Source organism: Polypterus senegalus, chromosome 7 (genome assembly GCF_016835505.1).
Source record: "Polypterus senegalus isolate Bchr_013 chromosome 7, ASM1683550v1, whole genome shotgun sequence".
NCBI lineage: Eukaryota > Metazoa > Chordata > Cladistia > Polypteriformes > Polypteridae > Polypterus > Polypterus senegalus.
This window is the reverse complement of record NC_053160.1, coordinates 54,904,911-54,927,110: the sequence shown is the minus strand read 5'-3', so window position 1 is coordinate 54,927,110 and position 22,200 is coordinate 54,904,911. Positions and strand designations below refer to the sequence as shown.

General features: G+C 33.6%; 1 protein-coding gene across 6 annotated transcripts in view; it reads left to right on the top strand.

Moving 5' to 3' along the window:
* The window catches only part of mast4 (microtubule associated serine/threonine kinase family member 4), a 454,258-nt gene that overhangs the window by 326,198 nt on the left and 105,860 nt on the right, over positions 1 to 22,200 (top strand). The window contains exon 1 of one of the 6 annotated variants that reach the window (XM_039758654.1): positions 8,611 to 9,077. The exons of the other annotated variants lie outside the window; for them this stretch is intronic. Coding sequence (XP_039614588.1) covers positions 8,992 to 9,077 — 86 coding nt within the window. The 5' untranslated portion in view covers positions 8,611 to 8,991. Of the gene's footprint in view, positions 1 to 8,610; positions 9,078 to 22,200 lie in introns of those variants that run through there. 6 annotated transcript variants of the gene reach the window in all.

Genomic DNA, 22,200 nt, shown 5'->3' with positions numbered 1-22,200 from the left:
AATCAGACCACTATGTTTTGGCATTGTAACTCAAAACCTTTACCATTAAGGCTGTAAAAATGCTGATATAATATAAGCTTAAATGTGGATAGCTTGCAATGGGGCAAATAATGAATATGCCTTCAGATATGTTTAGTTTGGATGCATTTATGCAGTTAACACAACAAACACTATTAACCTCACCAATTGCCATTATGTTTTTAAAATTTATAATTATTCCATCAGTTAGCATTCTTCTCTTTCTGTAACCTTTCCTGTACCAATGCACTGTAAATGCATGTTGTTATAATTCTAAAATTCCAATTTAAAAAAAGAGATTGCTGATATTTTCCTTAGTTTTCTATAAGGGACATTCTTATTACTGCCACAAATAATGCTATGAAACCTAACTAGGAACTGCTGTCTCTCTTCTCACACTTAACTGTATTTGAACATCCCTTTCACCTGAAAAATATCCACTCTTGCCTCTGTTACTGACTTCATTGAATGCTGCTGCCCAAATATGAATTGCTGTCTTTCTTTAGGAGACAACTAGATAATAATCATTGAAAAATGTCATACTTATAATCACTCACTTTGTTTTAGTCTGTGTAATGAAGCAGGTAATAGACAAATTTGAAAAATGTTGGCATTCCTTTTATTTCAGTTGGGCAAAAAACATAATACAGACTTATTTGAAGTGGCATCACACAGTGTTTTTCAAACAACTGTGAATATGATGTGCACATCCAGCATCAATGTCCTAGTGTAATATAGGGAACATAGTGCAGAGTGGGCAGAGCAACCTGGGGGTGAAGAGCATAATGTTTAGAAGGTGCTTAGCTTCACGGAAACAGGAGACTCAACAATGTATGAAAATGAAAGAATAACCAGTTGGTGTTCTTTGCCTGTGCAACATAAAGATGCCAAAATATATATGAAATTAAATGGTGGCTAAAGCCAGAAGGACCAATGCAGTTTACAACTTAACCATATATGAGCTACTGTTTAGGGGTGTGGAGAAAGTTATTTTTATATGCACCTGCCTTCAAACCATTGTGCATGTACATGGTTCAGTATGTTCAACAACATCAATTTCCACAGAGTGAAAGGAGAGGATGGCACAGTGAGAATGGAGCAAGACAAGAGTGCGATGCTAGAAGGTGCTGGCATACCCCTGAGATTGCACCATGCTTGAAACCAGGAGGATCATTACACTTTGAATATTGACTACATATAAGGTGATGTTTAGGGAAAAGAAAATAAATCTCACATTCTGAAACACATGCAGACTTAATGGCTAGACAGCAGATGTGTACTGAAACTATGATTTTTATTCTGTAAACAGCATATCATAACATGCTGACAGCTTTACCACTATAGTAGACACTTGTCACACTTTTCAGAACTGCATCAAGTGTTATTAGCCAGGGCACAACATATCTACAAATGAACAGTTTTTCCCGACAAAATGTTGATGCCCTTTAACTCAGTACATATCAAGCCTGGCATCAAATATTAGACGCTTGCTGATGCAAATAGTTTATATACTAAGCACTATTCCGTATTTGGAGACCAATCCCACTCAACCATGTGGGCAGGTGGGGAGACTCTTGGAGACTGTGTTGCTGTAACTTACTGTAACACCTTGCTTTTCCCAGCAAACAAGCTGCTGGCCAAAGAGACAAGCCTGCAAAGTGCTGTGAACAAAATAAGATGGGAGCTGATGCCCCCCAACTATACATGGCAACACATAAAGATGTGTTCAAGGGAGCAACAATCAAGAAATTCCAAATACAGTGCCAGGTGGGAAGATGCACCCTCAAGAAAACAACAGCATAAAGTGCCCAAATGGGGGGGTGACATCCTATGTGTCACTATAATCTAACTACATTTCCCAGAAATTAGGTTGCAGTTGCAGTTTGAATTTTTGTAATCACATTATAGATACTCACAACGTGAATTTTGTTACTTGTCAGCAAGTAACTGCAAGTACTCCAGTCTGCAGTATTCCATAGCCGGTATTTCAAGATCCTATTTTGTCCTTCAAGGAATGGATTTCTTACTGCCACTCGCCCTGTCAAACCTGCAGCACTTGCTTTTTTTGAACACTGTAAAACTGTGCCTGAAGCTGTTGTGCTGTGAGGTGCCTATCACACAAGCTCCCTGTAGAAGACCTATTTGTAATATTCTGATATTTCCTCTTTTACAGGTTTTGCTAACCTACTCTTTATATTTAAACCTCTGGCAGTTTACTGCTTACCTTTTCACCATTTTAGGTCCTTCACTGCATTTCAACTGATTAAATTTGAAGCAAAACTGGAAAACCTGAAGTGTTCTAAAACTTTTGACCGGTGATACATATTTGTTTTACACAAAAAATACTACACTTTGTACAAAATAAAAAAATATTGACTATTTCATGAATGGACTTCAGAACAAAAGAAATTGAGAGGCCTTGTCCAAAAAGTTTTTCTGATACTATTATAAATGCAAGAGATATGATTCTCACAAATATAAGCATAGTCATGCAGACAACAGCTTACATATACTGGCCTACATGAACAATTCACATTTTCAATTTAGCCTTAATGAGATGAGATGTACGAGTTTAAGTTCCGATCACGGCAAGGCTGGTAACAGAGCAGGATGGAAGTAGCTGACAGAATCTTAAATTCAGTGTGAGAAGCACATTCTGATTACTTGTTTGAAACCTTTTAGATAGAAGTAATTTTTCAATTTCCGATAGTAAACTAGGAGAGAGAGAGAGAGAGAGAGAGAGAGAGAGAGAGAGAGAGGGAGAATGACAGTGTGTTTGTTATTGTTGTCTAGTCAACATCCAACATTTACTCCGTTTTAGATCAAAATCAGTGATCAGGCAGACTAAACACGGCACTATCAATTAAAAACAACAATGCATATCCCTTTGACGTTATCTATGAAAAGAGCTTATTATCAACATGCTTGAATTAGCCTCATTAAGAGAATAACCACAGCAAAAAATTTATAAACATTGTATAGCTTTCTAAAACTGTTTGCCGTCTCCCACGCCAAGTCAGAATTAGACTTCTAGATTTGTGTTTTTTTTTTCATTTACATGAACTTCATCATACAGTATATGGAGTAATAAAATATCAAGATAACAGATGCATGTAAATTACAGTTATTAAATATCTTTCTGGCCTGCAGCCCAATTGGAGTAACCCAGCAGTAACACTCTTGGTATGTAACAAAGAAAATGTACAGTATTTGTGCTCTATATTTAAGGAAACTTAAATTTAAAAGAAAATTAAATAACACATAACTCTGACACAGATCTAACAGTATTGTAAAATTCAATGCAATTTATACCTGGATAATAATAATAATAATACATTTCATTTACATAGATAAAAATACTGGATGAAAATACAGTACAAATGCAGGGCAAACTGAATAGAATACAGAGCTTGTGTAGCCATATTTGCCTCTTCATATGTTATGTGAGATGAAATGCTAAATTGGAATGCATTTATGACGCTTATATATTATTTACTTAGAAGTATATATGTAATATTAGTTCTGCCAGATCTCTTCCTATCATAGTTTCTTCCAGTTTCCAATTGCCTTTGGATTATGGAGAACACCATACTTATGTGACTATTTTTTTGCAATTTCTCTAAATGTAAAGCATATACTTCCAAGGTTAATGATGTTCTGTCTCATTTAAATTGTTAATTACTGTTTTCATGCCATTATCACTGGAATATTGTCCAAGTACTTCAGAGGGTGTAGTAACACAATCTGTCCCAACTGTGCTTTAAGACAGACAGAGGATTTTTAAGTAATCAGCAGAAGTTTGGATACCTGTTCAAACTGTTTGCTTCAGCTTGAAAGGCTTAACTTACAATCTGCAGACGTTCTGCAGCAATTAAAGTAACCTATTAGATGTTCCCTGAAAAATGCACATTTGTAATACAGTATTGTGATATTTTCTTTTTTAAATTTTTGCTAATGTAAATTTTAAATTGAAACCTTTGGCAGTTTACTGCTTATCTTTTTGCCATTATAAGTTATTCATTGCATTTCAACTGATTCAATTTGAAGAAAAACTAGAAAAATTCAATTCTAAAACTTTTGATAGGTAGTGAAACTCTGTAAAACCTTTGATTTCGCTAGTGATTTGTCTCTCTTTACTTAAGAGACCTGTCTCTGAGTGTAACATTGCTATTCTGTTATTCAAATTACACATTCCCAAATTTTATATTTATATGTAAAGTTTATACATTCTTGTCTAGGACTGTCCTAACTTGCCATTCAGCTATTACTAGTCCTCTGGAGTTGTTTGGACAAAAGTGTGGAGAATAAAATTAATTTATGAAATACTATATAATCGATATCCAGTATTTTGTAAAATTTAAAGTAATCTATATACTGACATATATAGTTTTTTTTTTACCATTCTTTAAGTTCAGCATGTTAGTTATAAATTTAAGAAGTACATAGTGGTGTTCATTAGTAACAATTGTGTATTCACTGTATATATAGCCAAAGGTAATTACATAGTAACATGTCTGTTTGCCAAAAAAAAGTATTCGTCTAGCAAAAATACAAAATTCTTTTCAGAGCCTGCGGCAGAGAGGAGACTATACCACAAATGTATAAATTAATTAATTCCAAACTTCTGTATACCTTTATAAGCACATATATCAAAATGGCACAGTGTACACAATCAGGTAACTATAACTAAAGTGACAAAGACAGCCTCTGCATATGAGTACTTAGCTAAGGTGAAATTATTTCTACAAAGACTTCTACTGGACAGCTTCCCTTTAACAAACAGCAAATTAATGGCTGCCAGAAAACCTTCCGTTAATTTTTCAAAGTATTGAGTATAATGTAGAATGCAGTGTGTATCAATATTCACATACAAAATCAGTTCCAAATCCTACTGATATTGTGATATGCCTGACAAATCCTGACGTGTCAAGCTGTGATGTTCTAATGTAAGTCTAACCAAGTACCACACCTTGTGTCTTGTCAAACATGAAACTGAAATAAAGTAGGTAATCTTCTTCATGTCCAATTTATATGTGTTATGTATAGACTGTAATTTTAACATGTCAGATTATGGTTACATTAATTATCTATGCTCTGCTTCAACCTAACTTTCCAAATATCACCATCTTGTGTTATTTTACAGCAGGCAACAACAGTAAATAAGATGACAACCTTTAAACTGAAAAGACCGTGACCTTTTGTATACAGTTGGTTGCATATTGCAATAGAGACCACTTTTAAATAAGAACTGCAGGAAGAGATAAATTGAGCTAGTAAAGGAAATAAGGAACCTCTCAAGTTGCATTCTCGTTTGTACATAAGACTTTACTTATTGTACTATCCACTTATTTTATTTACAGCTTAAATATTTTAATTTTATTTTAAGTTGGTATAAATGTGTAGCTTAATAGAATAAGTTGAATTCTTTTTCACTGAGTTTCACTTAGATTTCATTTTTCATTCCTGCTTTATTCACTCCATTTGGGCAAAAATCATTTATAGATTGGTTACCAGTATTATTTTATGATTTTTTTTTGCATATTTCATTCTGAATAAATCAGTGCTATTCATATCTTGTGTTGGTTTCTTCACTTACCATAAATAAGGGAGAAGCCACTGAAGAGGATAATTCTATCGTGGATTGCAATTCATTATTACAGTTTGTTATGACTAGATTTTTTTTTTTCAATACTTAGTGCATTGTATTTTCTGTAGAATGTTTGATGCAGTTAAGAGCACATATTCTGTTCACACAAACATGCCCCCAAATGCTATAAATTAACAATAATAATATAAATGTTAACTGAATTTTTAAAGGGCACGCCATCAATCTTAAATTCTAGGAAGATGTCAAACCTAGTGCCGATATTCAAAGTTATAGGAAACTCCAAACAATAAGGAGTGGAAAATTGATTAACATTAAGTGGAAGGTGTACACTTGGAAAAAAAAAAACAGCGTACGCAGTCTACACATTTAGTAAAAATGATAATGTCATTCACTGCGGTGGGTTGGCACCCTGCCCGGGATTAGTTCCTGCCTTGTGCCCTGTTGTGGCTGGGATGGGCTCCAGCAGACCCCTGTGACCCTGTGTTTGGACTCAGTGGGTTGGAAAATGGATGGATGGATGGATAATGTCATTCAGTGGGCCAGTCACAGTTTGACAATAACTTGAAATTTTAGTTATGGCAATGCAATACATTGTTAAAAATATTCCGGGCAAGGGTAAAGGGTAACAGTTGTAAGAAATGTACTGTATCTAGAATTAATGTTAGTTGAATTTTTATGCACTCTTCCATTATTTTATTAGCTTGTCCTAATCAGAGTCACAGGTGTCTGGTTTTGCCACAATCCATGCCTCTACTTTGTGTTTGATGAAAACAGCAACTCAGTTCTGAAAGGCCATTAGAACTTAAATGCTTTGTTTACATATAAAATTGGCTATTTTCTGCCTTTGCTAAGTTACTGAGTCTCAATTTTTGTTCTGTTCTTCTGAATATCAGAACTTTACTTTGTGATGGTTTTTTGAGGTTAAACTTTTACAAGAAAGAAAAGAATCCAACAGAATCCAACATTTAACATGTTATCTAATTTAGTTTTGTCATGTTTAGCCAAGATCTCTGAACTCACAAACAACCTTCTACTCACTGAAAGGGTTAAGTTGAGAAGTGAAGTTGTAGATTCATCTTGGAATGAGCAGGGAGTTCCAGATGCTGAGCATGCACTGACATGACAGTGGGAATCTGGAGCTAAGCCCACTAGATGTGACCTCAGCGTAGTACAAGGCACACTAGCACATTCTCCTACACATGAAGCTAGATAAGAGTCTAACTGCATGTTGGTAGATACACAGCAGAGAACAAACCAGGGTCAAAACTTTGGGAGCCTTGTTATGTTTTACAGAGTCAATAACAATCTACTTATAAATATATCTGAGGAAGATTACAAATGTTTAATCAGTAAAGTTTTGTATGCAATGTTACTTAAAATGCCTTTAAGATTAGATATACAGGTACTTGATTAAAATGCATGTTAGCTTCCAGATTAATAATTTACAGATTAATTGGGTATTTTTAATTTTTTATTTGGATTGCTTAACAATAAAAAAACAAGTATAAATTACGTACCCAATTGTTATTGATTTTTCATTTTTAGGCCCTTCTTATGAATTGGAAGCTGGACTTAGAGTAATATTGTCCTGTGAAAGCTTATTTTGCCATAGAAATAGCATTCAATTACAGAAAATACTGTTTGAAACAGTTACTATTTTACTTTCTTTTTCTTATTTTAAAGGTTCATATTGTAGATTTTTCTGCTTTTTGACATTGAATTTGACCATTTTGCCAAGTCTCTAACACAAACACCTACAGTACATTTGAAAATTGCTGGTCACAAAACTTATCCACACAAACATCCCCATCTATCCATCCTTTAATTTACTGAAGATACTTCATCCAGTGTTAAGGTAATGTGGAGTTAAATTGAAGGCATATCTTTTGGATTTGAAAACAAAAGTGGAATGCCCATTGAATGGCAAGATACAAGGAGAATGTGCAGATTGCAAACAGGGAGTGAACAGGCCAGGATTCCAACGGAGTCTTGTGGAGCTATGAAATTATAGGTACACTGATTTCCTGCCCAATCTCTAAGACAGGTGCATAAAGTCCATTCTAAAATTTGAGACTGGGAGTGAATGTGTGTGGGCTCTGTGATGGACTGATATCTGTTGGGATTAGTATTTGTCCCTAGAGACCTTGAACTGGATTCTGTGCGTTTGAGAATGCTATATTATATACCCATTTATTATCATTATTATTTCCTGGTTAGTGTACATAAAGGTATAATTTAATTTAATAACATATTTTGCTAAAAAACAAAGTTTCAGAGTATGTGCTTTACTACAAAAAACAATTACTGCAAAACTGTAAAAGGAATGAAGCCAAAATCATTGCTTTTCTTCTGCTGTTTTTTTGCACTTCTGCTTCTGCACTGACTTAAAAAAAGCAGAAAGTAGAATATGTATTAACTAGCACATAAAATAATCCCCTGAAAATCAGTGTCATTTTCAGCAGTGAGCCCTCTTGCGCTACTTGATTTTCAGCTGGAAGAATTAGATTAAAAAACTTGGCTGCAGTTGTTGCTTAATCACCACCTACCCCGTGAATCTGGAAAGAGTACAGGTTTCTGCATGCATGTATCTTACTCAGACAATTGCAGCATAAATGTTTGCTGAGTACTAGCTGTGGTTTTGAAATGGATCCTCCATCTCTAAATTTATTTTTGCTTTTTCTTCCGCCCACCAACTAATTAAGGTTTAGTGCCTTTGTACTGATTAGGTGTTAAGATAAAATTATAAGGATATTGTTTGTAAAGGGAAAGTGAAACCCCAAAAAATGTATTTTGAAAGTAGCTGTTAAAAATCAGAAGGATGTATGTGTCAATGTATTTATGACTGAAACTGATAATAACTGAGAGGAAAAGGAACCTGGTTGCGTAAGTCTAAAAAGCTGTCTTAGTAGCTGAGGTTGTTGAGCTCTTCTGCTTTGCACCCCCATAGAGGATGCAGAGTGGTAGCTGCCTGTTATATGATATGGAATATGTTTGGCTGAGGGAGCTAGTGGCAGAGAGTACTTCTTTTACCAAAGGAGGAGGATAAATAAAAAACAGACAGGCACTTTAATGCTGACATTCCAACCACTATAAAGAATACCTGGCTGGAAGAGACAAAAAAGATAAGAACATGAAGCTACAATCCTGTAGAAGCTGATTGCATGCTATTTCAGGAAGCAAAAGGACGATGTGCCCCTGTAGACCTGCTGTTTTTTGTAGCTGGCTGCCGCTGTGCTTAAACAGATGAAGCTGTGCTCTGATTTCTCTGTGGGGAGCACCAAGAGCACCTTCACTAAAATAACCTAACTTTGCTTTTATGCCGTCCTCATTCCTTTTCACTATTGGCATACTTTAGGGATTGGATAATGTCCGAGTCAAGCCTTTGGACTGTCCTGTCAAACTTTTCCATGCCTCATTTTTTCACTGGGACAAGACTTCGCAGGTCTAAAAGGTAAACTGTTAAAAGGTTATGGGGTGGAAAAGTGGTGTAGCTTGGAAGACTGAAAAACAAGTCTTATAAGGTTAAAGTTGAATAACTTCCTTGCAGATGCTGCAGTCGCACAGTATGGTTTATTCAAGGAAACCAATAAAGAATATTGTGAGACTGCAGATTGTTTTCATAACCACTTTTCTGTTTATTTTTGATATTTGTTTCATTTGAAGATCTAGTCTCCTTTCATATTCATTTTAGTCTATTATTAATCACTTAGTTAATGAATGTAATGAAAATTTGTTACTGGTATGTACTATAGTAAACATGATTAGTGATAAATGCATTGTGGTTTTATTAATAGGTCTAGTATCAACAACTGTTTTCTTGTGTGTAAATTTTGTTTTTCTAAATTAAAATAGAATTTAAAATGTAATTATTATTATACAATAACTACATATACGATTGAGCTCTTATTTCATTTTGTATAATTTAGTAAGGTGGCACAAGGGTTATAGTGTTATTTTTTAGCACGTATGTGCCTTGCAGTAGACTGATATCTCATCCAAGCTTGGGGTCCTCATGTTCCCAAACTTGATGAAGGTTGCACCACCCAGTATCCCTTTGCTGTTTACAGTGGCTTTAGAAAATACATAACTGGGTAAAATATTCTAAAGCAGACTTGTGGCAAGTTGTGTGTGATAAGTAACTATAAACCTTTTGGAGAAAAAGTGCTGAAATATTAGAAATGGAATTGCTTACTCCTTTTTAGTTTAGATAACTTGACACTCCTGTACCTTTAGCTTTTCTGTTTGGGTGTGGAAGTTGTTCAAAAGATGGCTGCCGTGCAGACATACACTATGTTTTCTTAGAGATACATTTTCTCTTTTAAACTGAGTATATATGTGTCTGATAAAAAAAGATGAGGTTTAACAAATTATTTTACAAATATTTAGAATACAAAATGATATTTTGCAAGTTGATTGTCTAAAATATCACCTCTAAAAGACATTTACTTGGATGTTTTCAAATATTTAGTTCTACTTGCATTCTTGAGTTATCCTTTTCCAGATATTCATTGCAGTGCTTCTGGCCCATCTCCTTCTTTGTTGTGGTGTTGCAAGGGGAGAGTGCATGAAGAATTCTGACAATGCAATTATATGGAAGTAGATCATGTGGTGTACAGAAAATGAATGGTTCACATACTGTAAAATGTGAGAAATGAAAAAACTGAATTTAACCTAGTGGTTTTAAATTTGTATAGTGACATTAAAAGTTTGCACCACCACATGTAAAAGCAAAAAAAGAAAAAAATATACACTATATATTGTAGATACCCTAGAGGACATTTGGGTGTCCCATCCAGGATGGAGGTGGAATCCTTAGCTAGCCGGGATGCCATAATGGAAGGATGGACTAAATGAGGGCAATATCAGACTGGGGCATCTTATGATTCCCATCCTGAGTGAGATGCCTTAAGATTACAAGAGAAGACAGGCGGGAGCAGTTAATCCCACACTTTAATAGTGTCCCTTCGTATAGAGTCCCAGTTTGGACACCTGCAGGGCTGTATGGCAGTTGGAGTCCTGTGGTGCAGCCCTGTTGGGATCCCTCGCTGATGATAGAGGGCGCTGCCAGGGGAAGGACCTCCCTGGCTTTCTTATAACCTGGAAGTGCATCCAATTGGCTATGTCACGTTACCAAAAGTACTCCTGGGTACTCCTCAATAAAAGAGACTGCACTGCCTTGACCAGGCGAGTTGGAGTTGGGAGCAGAGATGGGCAATACGTGACTGTAGGAGCAGCAGTACGGTGTAGAGAGAGAATGAAGCAGAAACACTTGTTTGATTGATTGTTATTCAAGGTGTTTTGTCATAAACACCTTTTTATTTGAACCTGGGACTGTTTTGTGCATTTGTGTTTCAGGTTTGGAGTCAGTGGTGTCCCCTAGACTTTACTCTCTATATATAAAAGTATAATTGATTCATCTTATAGAAGTTTGACAATTGTAGCAATGTAAATCAAGCACAACTGCAGCATAAACCTGTGAAAGATAAAATAGCCTTATAAGGTAATTTAATAAATCCTTGATTACGTTTTTGGGCCTGCCTGTAAAAGTTTTTGTGATAAAAATATTCCTTTCTCTGTGAATATTAGGGACTGTTAAAACTTGCAAATGATGAATAGAAATTAAAAAGACAGAAACAAAAGTGTTGTCTTGCATATGGGACAGATAGAGCACCATGAACAAATCAAGGAAGACAGTTCCTCACTGAAGATCTATTTTGTGATATTCTGTTATTGTTAATTTTCTTGAAACATTTTCCATTTTTGAAGTAAACAAGTCTAAGGACAGCATATACTCAGAATTGTAAAGCAAACAGGTTCCTAAGCATAACAGACAGTGGTTCATCCAGGGTTTTTTTGAACCTCCATCAATGACAGTTTTGCAGGGTGCTGGAGACAATCACCAGCAGCATTAGGAATAAGGCAAAAGAAACAGTGGATAAGATTTCAGCCTATTGCAGCACACTGTCATGCTCTCAGCTGTACTTATTTAGGGCCAGTTTAAAGTCATCCCCTAGTCCAATATACACGTCTGTTGTGTCTAGAGAAAAGGAGCACATTTCTGATTGAGGATAAAAAGTATTTCTTTTTTGTATTGCGTTTTTGCCTACATTAGTTTCTTTTAATTTTTTACTTATTTAAACAATTGTGTGGTTATATATATTGGATTAAATTATTGGATAATTGCTGTTTCCTATTTGTCAGACTATATACAATGTATACTGCACAGTCAATATGTATCATGAGTCTATCCTCAATGAGTGCACTTGAAACAAATGTGGACAGATACTGAGAAGAAAAGTAGCTTCGCTTTTGTTAATTTCTTTGCTGTAACTGAACACAAAGATCATTGTTCTTATGATGAGAAAGTTTGAGACTTGTGGTTGTGACAAATATATATTTATAGAATTTGTTAGAGCTATAGTGAGCAGCTTTTGTTGTAGTGGAAACTGTGATGATAGTGTCTCTAATGATATATTCAACAGCAAAATTAAAAGAAAATGTTTTGTACAGTCAGCATTGGCAGATGTTTTTTGCTAAACAGGTCCAGTTAAAATTTTGCTTATAAAATAGTTCTTTTATTTATATGAGGGAGGTGTGCAGTATTTGAAATAAGGAAGACTAGAATCCAGTTATTGCAAGGAGTCTTTCTTTGTCAGATGAGAGATCTAACAGTAATGGAAAATAGATATCCTTTTTTAATGAAAAAACTTTACATCCTGAGGTCTTCTTTGTAGAAATCAGCTTAAGTGTTACAGATATGTAGGAGTCTAGGAAAGTACAAAAGATATTTAGGGTTATTGGTTGGTCAGAAATGGAAAGAGCTATAGAAGACCATGCCATAGTTTGATCTCCTCTTAGCTCCTTTAGTGACCTTACTGATCAAGTGATAAAACAAACTGTTAATGGAAAGCCATTGGTGGCAGGGTGCATCATTAGCTCTTAAAGCTGATGTTTATTGATGGCATGTCTAAGGTCTTCATCAAGGTTATTAACTGTGTATAAATTTACCGTATGTAGGCAGAACATTTCTAGTAACCCACATTATGAAGTTAAATTTGGTACTATTGTACATCCATCCATTTTCAGAAAACATTGATTCAGATTTGCATGGAGCTGGAACATATTCCAAAAGCATTTAATGGCACACTGTTTCTATCAAAGTTGTATTGAAATTCTTTTCAGGGCTCATTTAAGCTTTTGTGACACGCTTCCTATAATTATAGTGTGCTTTTTATTCTGTAATGCTAGGGTTACCTAACAACAGTTGTTTGGCATATTTTGAGACAATATGTACAGCAGCTTTAAGATACTGTATGTGTACTGTAATATTATGGGGATTTTAAAAAGTAAAAGCCAATTACTCTTAAGGAGAAATGCCTGTAAGTACATTAATGAAGATTAGTTGTTGTTGGTTAACATAGACCAGCAATACCAGTTAAAAATAATTAAGCTTCGATTGTTGTTTTGATAACATAGATGATCTTTACCCACTTAAAAACAAAACACTCTTAGTTTCATCCCTCTGAAACTTGTCTGAAACTGTGTAGTTGAGTTTTAGGGTCAGGGAGGGCTAAGAACTGTTCTTGGAGCATCAGACAGGAACCAAAACTACACTGAGCAGATACACTTTTATCGATTTCTCTTAAAAACAATTAAAACATTTTTCTTTAAAATACCTTTGATGCCTTACTATCAAAAAGTGAAACTATTCACTATACATGCCTTAAAAGTTCTTTATCTTAAAGTAGGCTTATGGTTATTATGATTTTAATTTAACTGAATTGAGCCTCTTTGGCAGACCCGTTAAATGTGAAGGTTTGGAAAGAGAAGCCTAGCATATCAGCTTAACTAATGGGATCCTGCCTTTGGATGGTTGCCAATGTGTTATAAAGTACCTTGATTCTGTTTATTCTTTGCACATTCATTGTAAATCTTCAGGAAGCCTGCATTTAAAATGGTGAAATTGAAAAGGAAGTCTAAATTCAAAATAACGTGGAGGGAAACCCATGCCCTTGATCTAGTAATCGTCCTACTTTTACAAAGTGTACAATATGCATCAGAGAGGAGATCCCATATTACTATATGTTCAACTCATGGCACTTAAGCCTCTTTTCAGTTAGTAGTGAATTGTATTTTACATGACTGTACATGAAGTACAATAGTGAATCACTCTGTAATTAAGGTCTATTTTGAAATTTCATTGTCTCCTTTGCCACCTTGATAATGCCCTTGGCTCTGGCACCCTGTTGCCAGCTGTGCATTCTTGTAATGCCCTATGTATAACCGTATATGAAAGCTGTGCATCATTCATTTCATTTAAATTACTTTTGAAATAGATTTACCATAACATACATTCTGAATGCTAACTTTGACTGATTTGTACCAATGAAATCTGTATACATGATTACTCTGTAATTTGTTCAGTTAATCACAGTTCATGTGTTGATTTCCTAATCATGGTGCAGTTGTTTTAGAGCTGCTTGGGCCATCATACTGAAAGGAAATTTTAAAAAGTTTACATTTTTATTGCATTCTTGGTAGCACTTTCTGGCTCCAACCACATTGCTTACTGACTTGTGTTTTCCAATTAGACACTAATGGTGTCTCTTAATGTGTGTATTGCTGCTTTTTTGGATGTTGGTCGAAATTCCATGAGAATATACAAAGGCTATGAAAGCATTATCTTAAATTACATCAGGTAACATCAGTGGAATATAATAATTATTTTCTTAATGTAAGTTAGCTGACACAAGAAAGTTTCTCCTGTTTAACGCAGACTGCCCTGAAAAAATATTGTTAAAAAATTATTCATTTCGGACTTAAATGCTCATTTCATTACGTTTGAATTTCAACCCTGTAGATGTTCATCTACCTGATTTGTATTTTTAGAAAAGGTGAATTTGTAAAGTTTGCTTTTTGACTGGCTTTTCTGTTCTTTGCTTATCAAACGTTCAGCACTACACAAGCCATATTAGCAGTTATGAGGATCAGCATCAGTAACTATTTCTTAACAAATGTTTCAAATTAACCATACACTTTTTTGCATGTGAATTGACTTTCTTTCAGCATTGTGAGTATGGTGTCATTTTTTTTATTTTGGACAAGCTGTGCCTTTCATATTTTAGAGTGCTGCAAAAGAAATCTCAATGACGCAATACTTCAGGGCTTTAAAAGGCTCTTTCATTTCATTTTCTTTATCCCTTGTTGCATGCAAGGATTATATCTTAAAAATAGACTTCATTAAACTTTAGCCTTTTTGACGAAGAGCTGCAAAACTGGGTATCATCTGATAAGTAAGTCATTTTTTTCTAGGCCACAATTTTAATTTATAGTTTTCTGCCTTTATTTTTTACAACCCTTTATCTTATGCATTAGACAGTAGTTTGACATCTTTTGATACATAATCGTCAAAATTTACTGTGAAAGTAGGCATTTATATACAGTATTATTATTTTTAGATACAAAAAGGTATTTTTTGCATGGGATATTTTCCAAATTGTATATTTGGCAGTAAATCAGATGTATACAGAAGACATTCAATTGCTTGAAATGGTTATTTATTACTTTTAACAACTAGAACATCAAAAGCAAAAGGAAAACTGCATACCTTCTTTTTGAAACAACTGCTTAATAAAGAAACAAACAAAAATGTATATATTAGTTTTCCAAATTATATCTCCTACTCACATCATAGTGAACATATTTCAGTCCAAAGTGTAAGCAATAAAATATATTTAGTTATTATTTCTACCTCTGTGTTACATGCATTTTGAAAGTGTTTTTAAAACTGTTAATCACACTAACCTTGGATCTCCGTCAATTATTGAATTGTCATCCAAAAGAACAGTTCATGTTTATATTATATAAATTGTTAGTTTAATGCTGGTTGAAAATGTTTATTATATCTCTTTTTTTGTGGAGTATTTCAGCTTTGAGTAAATTGTATTAAATATATAACATACATACATATACAGTATATATATAACATTTTAAATTGACCAACAAATTATATTATTGTTGTACTTTCAATAATATAATAATTACATACACCATTGTTATTCATAGCATTCTTTTTTTAATTTTTTTGATTTTATTAAAATCAAATAGCATTCCATACACAAGACTCAAGTTTTACAAAAAACAAAAAAAAAAGGTTCTAATCAAATCAACCCCCACACCTTGGAAAGAGAGCTAGACCCACAGTGTAAAACGTATTCTATTAAAGATAAGTTAATAGATAAATTAATAAATGAATAAAGATAAATGGAGTAAAAAAGGGAAGAGAATTTGCTTCTTCAATTTAAATGCTTATTCTAAAATGTTATTGATTAAATCTTGCCAGGTTTTGAAAAAGTTTTGTACAGATCCTCTAAGTGCAAATTTGATTTTTTCCAGTTTCAAATAGTATATAACATCAGTTACCCACTGACCTAGAACAGGAGAGTTAGGATTCTTCCAATTGAACAAGATACGTCAACGTGCCAATAGTGTAGTAAAGGCAATTACAGTTTGTTTGTCCTTCTCCACTTTAAGCCAATCTGGGAGTACATCAAACACAGCTGTTAGTGGATTAGGAGGGATTGTGACACCAAGGCTGTCTGAACGGCATTTAAAAATATTAGTCCAAAATGATGTTAATTGGGTTCAGGCCCAAAACATGTGGCCTAGTGAGGCTGGAACTTGATTGCAGTGTTCACAGGTTGGATCTTGCCCTGGAAACATTTTGGACAATTTTAAAGGAGAGAGATGTGCTCGATATATAATTTTGAGTTGAATAACCTATGCTTTGCGCATATGGAGCTCGACTGAATTTAGTGCATTGCTACTTTCCACTCCTTTTCTGAAATATTGATTAAGAGATCCTTTTTCCCACTGTTCTCTTGGATCTTTGAAAGGGAGGGACTGTAAAATAGTTTTATATATTACAGAAATACTGTCTTGGGCAAGATTTTTTCCGGCATAGAGGTAGGTGGGAGGTGAGGAAAACTGGGCAGGTTCTGTTTAACAAAGTTTCGAATTTGAAGGTAGTGAAAGAAATGTGTTGCTGGAAAGTTACATTTGAAGTGTAATTGTTCGTAGGATGTAAAGATGTTGTCTATGTACAGATGTCTAAGTGATTTAATCCTGGATGTTTTCCAGGCAATAAAAACTGCATATGTTTGAGAGGGTGGAAAAAGGTGGTCCTTGTGCAGAGGTGCCACAAATAAAAGCTTCTCTGTCTTAAAATACTTCCTACATTGGGTCCATATTCTGAGTGAGTGAAGCACAATTGGGTTGTTAGTATATTGGTGATAAGTTGTATTTATTGGGGAGCATAGCAAGGAATATAAAGAAGTACAGCAGGATTTTATTTCCATTGTGGACCAAGCCTGTGTATGTTTGTCCAGGTTTTTATAGCTTGTATGTTTGCTACACAGTAATAAAATTGAAAGTTAGGTAGAGCCATACCACCTCCTGCCTTAGGTCTTTGTAGGGTCGCCCTTTGATTACGTGGATGTTTTGAATTCCAAATAAATGAGGTTATGGTGTAATCTAATTTCTTAAAAATGATCTATTGATATATATTGAAATGTTTTGAAATAAAAAGAGAAGCTTATGAAGGATATTCATCCTAACAATGTTAATTCTTCCAGCTAAAGTGAGATGAAGGGTTGACTATCTATGCAAGTCTTGCTTAATTTTTTCCATACAGATGGCAAAATTTTGTTGATAAAGAGCTTTATATTTACTTGTGATGTTTACTCCTAGGTATTTAAACTGATCTGTGATGATAAAAGGGAAGGTGTCCAATCTAATATTCTATGCTTGAGAATTCACTAGGAAGAGCACACTTTTTTTCAAATTAATTTTGAGACCAGAGATGTTTTGAAATTCTGTTAGTGCTGTTAGGACTGCAGGCATCATATTTTGTGGATCTGATATATACAGTACCATATCATCTGCATATAGAGAAACGTTTTGTTCCAGTCCTCTGATAATCCCCTTTATCTCAATAGCATTTCGACAATGAATTGCCAGTAGTTCAGTGGCAATTGCAAAAAGCATTGGTGACAAGGGACACCCTTGTCTGGTACCACGCTTTAGTTTAAAGTAGTCTGAACTGATGTTGTTAGTACAAACTGAATCTTCTGGATTGGTATACATTAATTTGATCCATCCACAAATCTTCGGGCCAAACCCAAATCTCTCCAATGTAGTGAAAAGGTAGTTCCCTTCAACCATTGTTCAAACTGTATAAACTGATTTCAAATTATTCACTTGTAAAATATGTAAATATTTCCTTACTGCCGCTGTGGGACTCCTTTATGCCATACATTTTTATCTTTTTTCATTGTATTGGATTTTAGTAAAGCATTAATATATAAAGGCCTTATGATGGGTTTAGTAATGGTTAGTTGCCACTTTGCTTTAGCCACCATGGACACCATGATTTGGTTGAAGTTTTGATAATATTATATCATGTCATTAATAATTATAAAGAACAGAGACAATAAAATTTGTTTTATTTGTAACATATCTGAATACAATATATAGAACTAAGCCTAAAGAACCAAGCCTGTCTAACTTGTGTTACATAACATCGCAGTCAGGTTCATTACCAAAGGGAGTGAAGTTGGGTTTCCAGTCTAACCATTAGGTTGAATATACTACCAGTACTGACATTAGATGAAAAAATGTCTAATTAGTAATTTTTTAAATTGCTACTTTTAGTAGTTTAAACAGGATACATTTTATTTTTAACGAACAAAACTTTTTAGTTCATTGCTGTTATAAACATCCTCTCTACTTAAAATTTAAATGGACAAAAATAAGAAATATCATGTGTTTGAAAAGCATAATTTCAATCGTGTTTTTGAGCATCAGGGGACAAACAGGGCAGTTCAAAAAGATCATGTAATTTAAGAAAAGAAATCCTAAAAGATGGTAAAAGGCTAATTCCTAATCTACTACCGTGGTGTACTTTACTAGAAATAGCCCAAACACAGCTTGATTCAGATAACAAAATCAAATATAATAATAAAACTCACTATCTTATGAATTTTTGTGGTCAATTTCTGATAAATTAATTTTAGTTTGCATGACAGGAATCACAGTCCAAGGATTTCATGCTAAGAATTACAACCATCTTTATATGTGACAAGGTCAAGAAAAATCATAACACCCACCGCTTTGATCAACAAGTAATTAGTTTGCTCATACCATATGACTTGAGATAATTGATGCTGATAATGATTCCCTACATTATCCAAATGTATGTGTCATTTGGGTAATACATAATGACAAAGGTTAATTACTTCCAGAGGAAAGAAAAGAGTGACACTCATATCTGCCAGAAAAAAAAAAATTAATGTAAGAAACAACATTGTAATCTTTGCTAACTCAATCATGAAAATGTATTTTCCTTTAGTAACATTTTTTTGTATTAGTCAAATAAGAACATTTGAATTCTTCTTTAAAATAACTAGTAGTAGACTTTATTTTTATATTAATCTTAGATTTTATGTATTCTCCTTTCTCTAATGTGATCTCTGTAGCAGTTCTGGTCACGAAAACTTCATTACCTCTCTAGTCTGGTTTATTTAAATAATATTAGGGAAAATGAAAATAGAAAAGTAAAGCTTAAATATTGGTTTGATTTTATAGATACAAAAATTAGAGTTAGATGTTATGATGATAATAATAAGTGTTGTAAAACCTTTATATTGTTTGGTTTGGACCAATATTATAGCCAACATATAGGCTTATTAGTGTTGCTAGTATATGGATGAAAACCTTAATCTTTTTCTTGTATTTTTTTTTTTTTTTGACAGTATTTAACATTTAAATTTTACTTACATGTCTGAACCTTAATTAGTCTGATCCATTGATAGGTTATAACAGTCTTAGAGGTGATTTTGCTTTGTCTTCTTATTTGATTTCTGTTAACACCTAAAATTTACATTTAAGCCTAGAGAGTTAAAAATTTGTGTTCATTTTTATTTATTTTTTTGTCTTTTCTTTAAATGCACATATGAGAACACAGTGTGACAGACCCTTTGTGGGAGGTAATACGTGGGCTGTGAGTGCGAGGGAGTGTAATATCAGTTTTGTGGCCCTGATTATGAGCTACCCTAATTTAACACGAAGGAAGAAAGGTCATCCTGTTGAATGCTGCTTCATTACTGTGCTGAGTACATATTTTAGTCTTCCCCTTTGCAGCTCCCACACAGATACCTGTAGGCATACCAATGTTTCATTATATTGTTGTTTCTTTACAAGCACTTGGTCAACACAAATATAACACAAAAAGGTTACAAATATTATATATACATACTGTTTACATAATATTTAAAAAGAAAGTAACTTTTAAAAACTGAATTATTAAACTGAAATATTGAAGTATACCCAGTCACTAGTGAAACATCCATAGTTATGTTGTAGTATATATGGAGGCACAGAACTTTTATATTTAATGGTTGGGACATTTTTTTCCATCTGTTTTAAGAGTTTCCATAAGGTCAATGTGTTTTTCACAAAATGATTTAACAATGAAAGAAACAGTAAGCTTGAAAGTGAAAAATGGCTTTACTTTACTTTTCAACTTTACAAAATAGGTGGCACAATGTAAACCCAATCAAACACCTGTTAAGTGTTTCCGGAAGGGAAATTAAAGACATTGAATGGGTTCAGAAAAATTAAAAATGTCACAACTGAGTTCAGTTAATTAGCATTTTATATATTGCCCTTCACATACAGTAGCACACAGAATAAACAACACAAACAGTGAGTTAAAATATAGTATGTGTTGAAAAGAACATGAACATTGTTTTCTTTTGTAATAACATTTAGTAAACAGATCTTTGCTTTAGTAAGATTGGCTCAGTGAATCAGAAAATGTGTTCTTAAGTACTTTTCCACAGCTGTGTTAAACATTATGTCTTCGTTCAACATTTTATCATTATAAATTCAGCATAAAGTTACTGTATTTAGATTTTTTAATCAGAATATTATCGTCATAACTATAAAAATAGTATATAATACTTTGATTACAATGAAATATGAATACATTTATCCTTTAGATAATTTTGCTTTGAGATATAGATAGATTATTTCCCAAGATATCCTCATTTGAACAGATGAATCAATTTCAAGCTTTGAGAGATCATTTTGCTTATACCAACTTTTCAAGTTGTTATAATGTTTCAGTTAGGTCATATTTAACATTTTTTTGCTTTGTGCTGTATATGGTATTTAATATTGTATGAATGTTTTATTCTCAGTAATACCAAAGAATCCAGTTCTAGAGTATTAACAAGCCAAAACCATCAAAGACCTACACTCCTGTTTGATTTTTCAATCTACTGTACATCACTCCCTTCTTTGCCTGATATGACATTTTTCTGTGTTTTGGCTTAGCTATGCGCTAATTCATTGGTATAACAGTTTAAGTGATAGATTCCTGCATTAAAAAATGGAAAGAACAAAAATACTGTATATCTATTTTCCTTTTATGTTCAGCCTATACCTTTGGTGTTACCATCTTGAACCAAAATTAAATATGCATTAAAGACTGTATTTAAGACTCATAAAGAATTTAATACCAAGGAGGTTTAGATATCATCATCTCAGATATTTGGCAAAATAGAAAATGTTTTGCAAACCTGAGAGCTTAAATAAGGGCTTCCGCACATTGTACTGTAAAGACACTCTAATTCAGAATATGATAAACCACACATGATTCTAAATAAAATTTGCACTTAAGTGCATCACAATATGAGCTCTCATCGATGCACACAAAACATCAATTATCAGTGACAAATAAACCAATGACCTGCTGTTATAACTACTAATCCTAAAGGCTTATTTCTTTTCTTTTTCTGCCACTTCCTGTGCTGTAATTTATAATTATTCATGTGGTAATAAGCCTGTGGAAGTTAAAAGTGGGTTTATTATGTAAACTCATAGCAAGAGGAGAAAAGGTAACAAAATTGTAAGAAATGCTAATGCAATTATTTGTCACATTTTTTTCAATAAAAAATTCTGTATGCATTGTATTAGTAAAGATGTTTATAGGGCTGAGAAATCAAATTAAATATATATGGTTACTAACGGATATAATTTAGGTTTTTTTTTCAACTTACATTAGTGTGATTGTAAAAGAGGCTTATCTTATTCAGGAAAGTTTTTCTGTTCTTTGCCTTGAATGAAGCCTTTGTACTAAAGAATATCAAGAGTCTTTTGGTAAGCTCAGTCATTTTGATCTATTCACAGAAACAAAAAAAAACAAAAGAAAACAGCCATATAGTGGCTTCCATGTCCCTTAATGCTAAAATGCCACTGTAAGGATTCATTCAGAAAATGAAATTTGTTTACCTGAAGTATTTCATTTCCATTCTTTCTTTTACATTAGAGTATGTAATTTTTCCAGAAATGTTAACAATAAAATACTGTGGGGTCAGTGTTGTGACCTTTCAGTGGTGCAAAATGGGGAACAGGTTTAAATGGGGTATGTTCTCATTTGTTTGGCTATTGTTTATGTGTTAGGAATGTTATTAAAATAATTCTTCAAAAAACGGCACCTCGAATGTTAAATC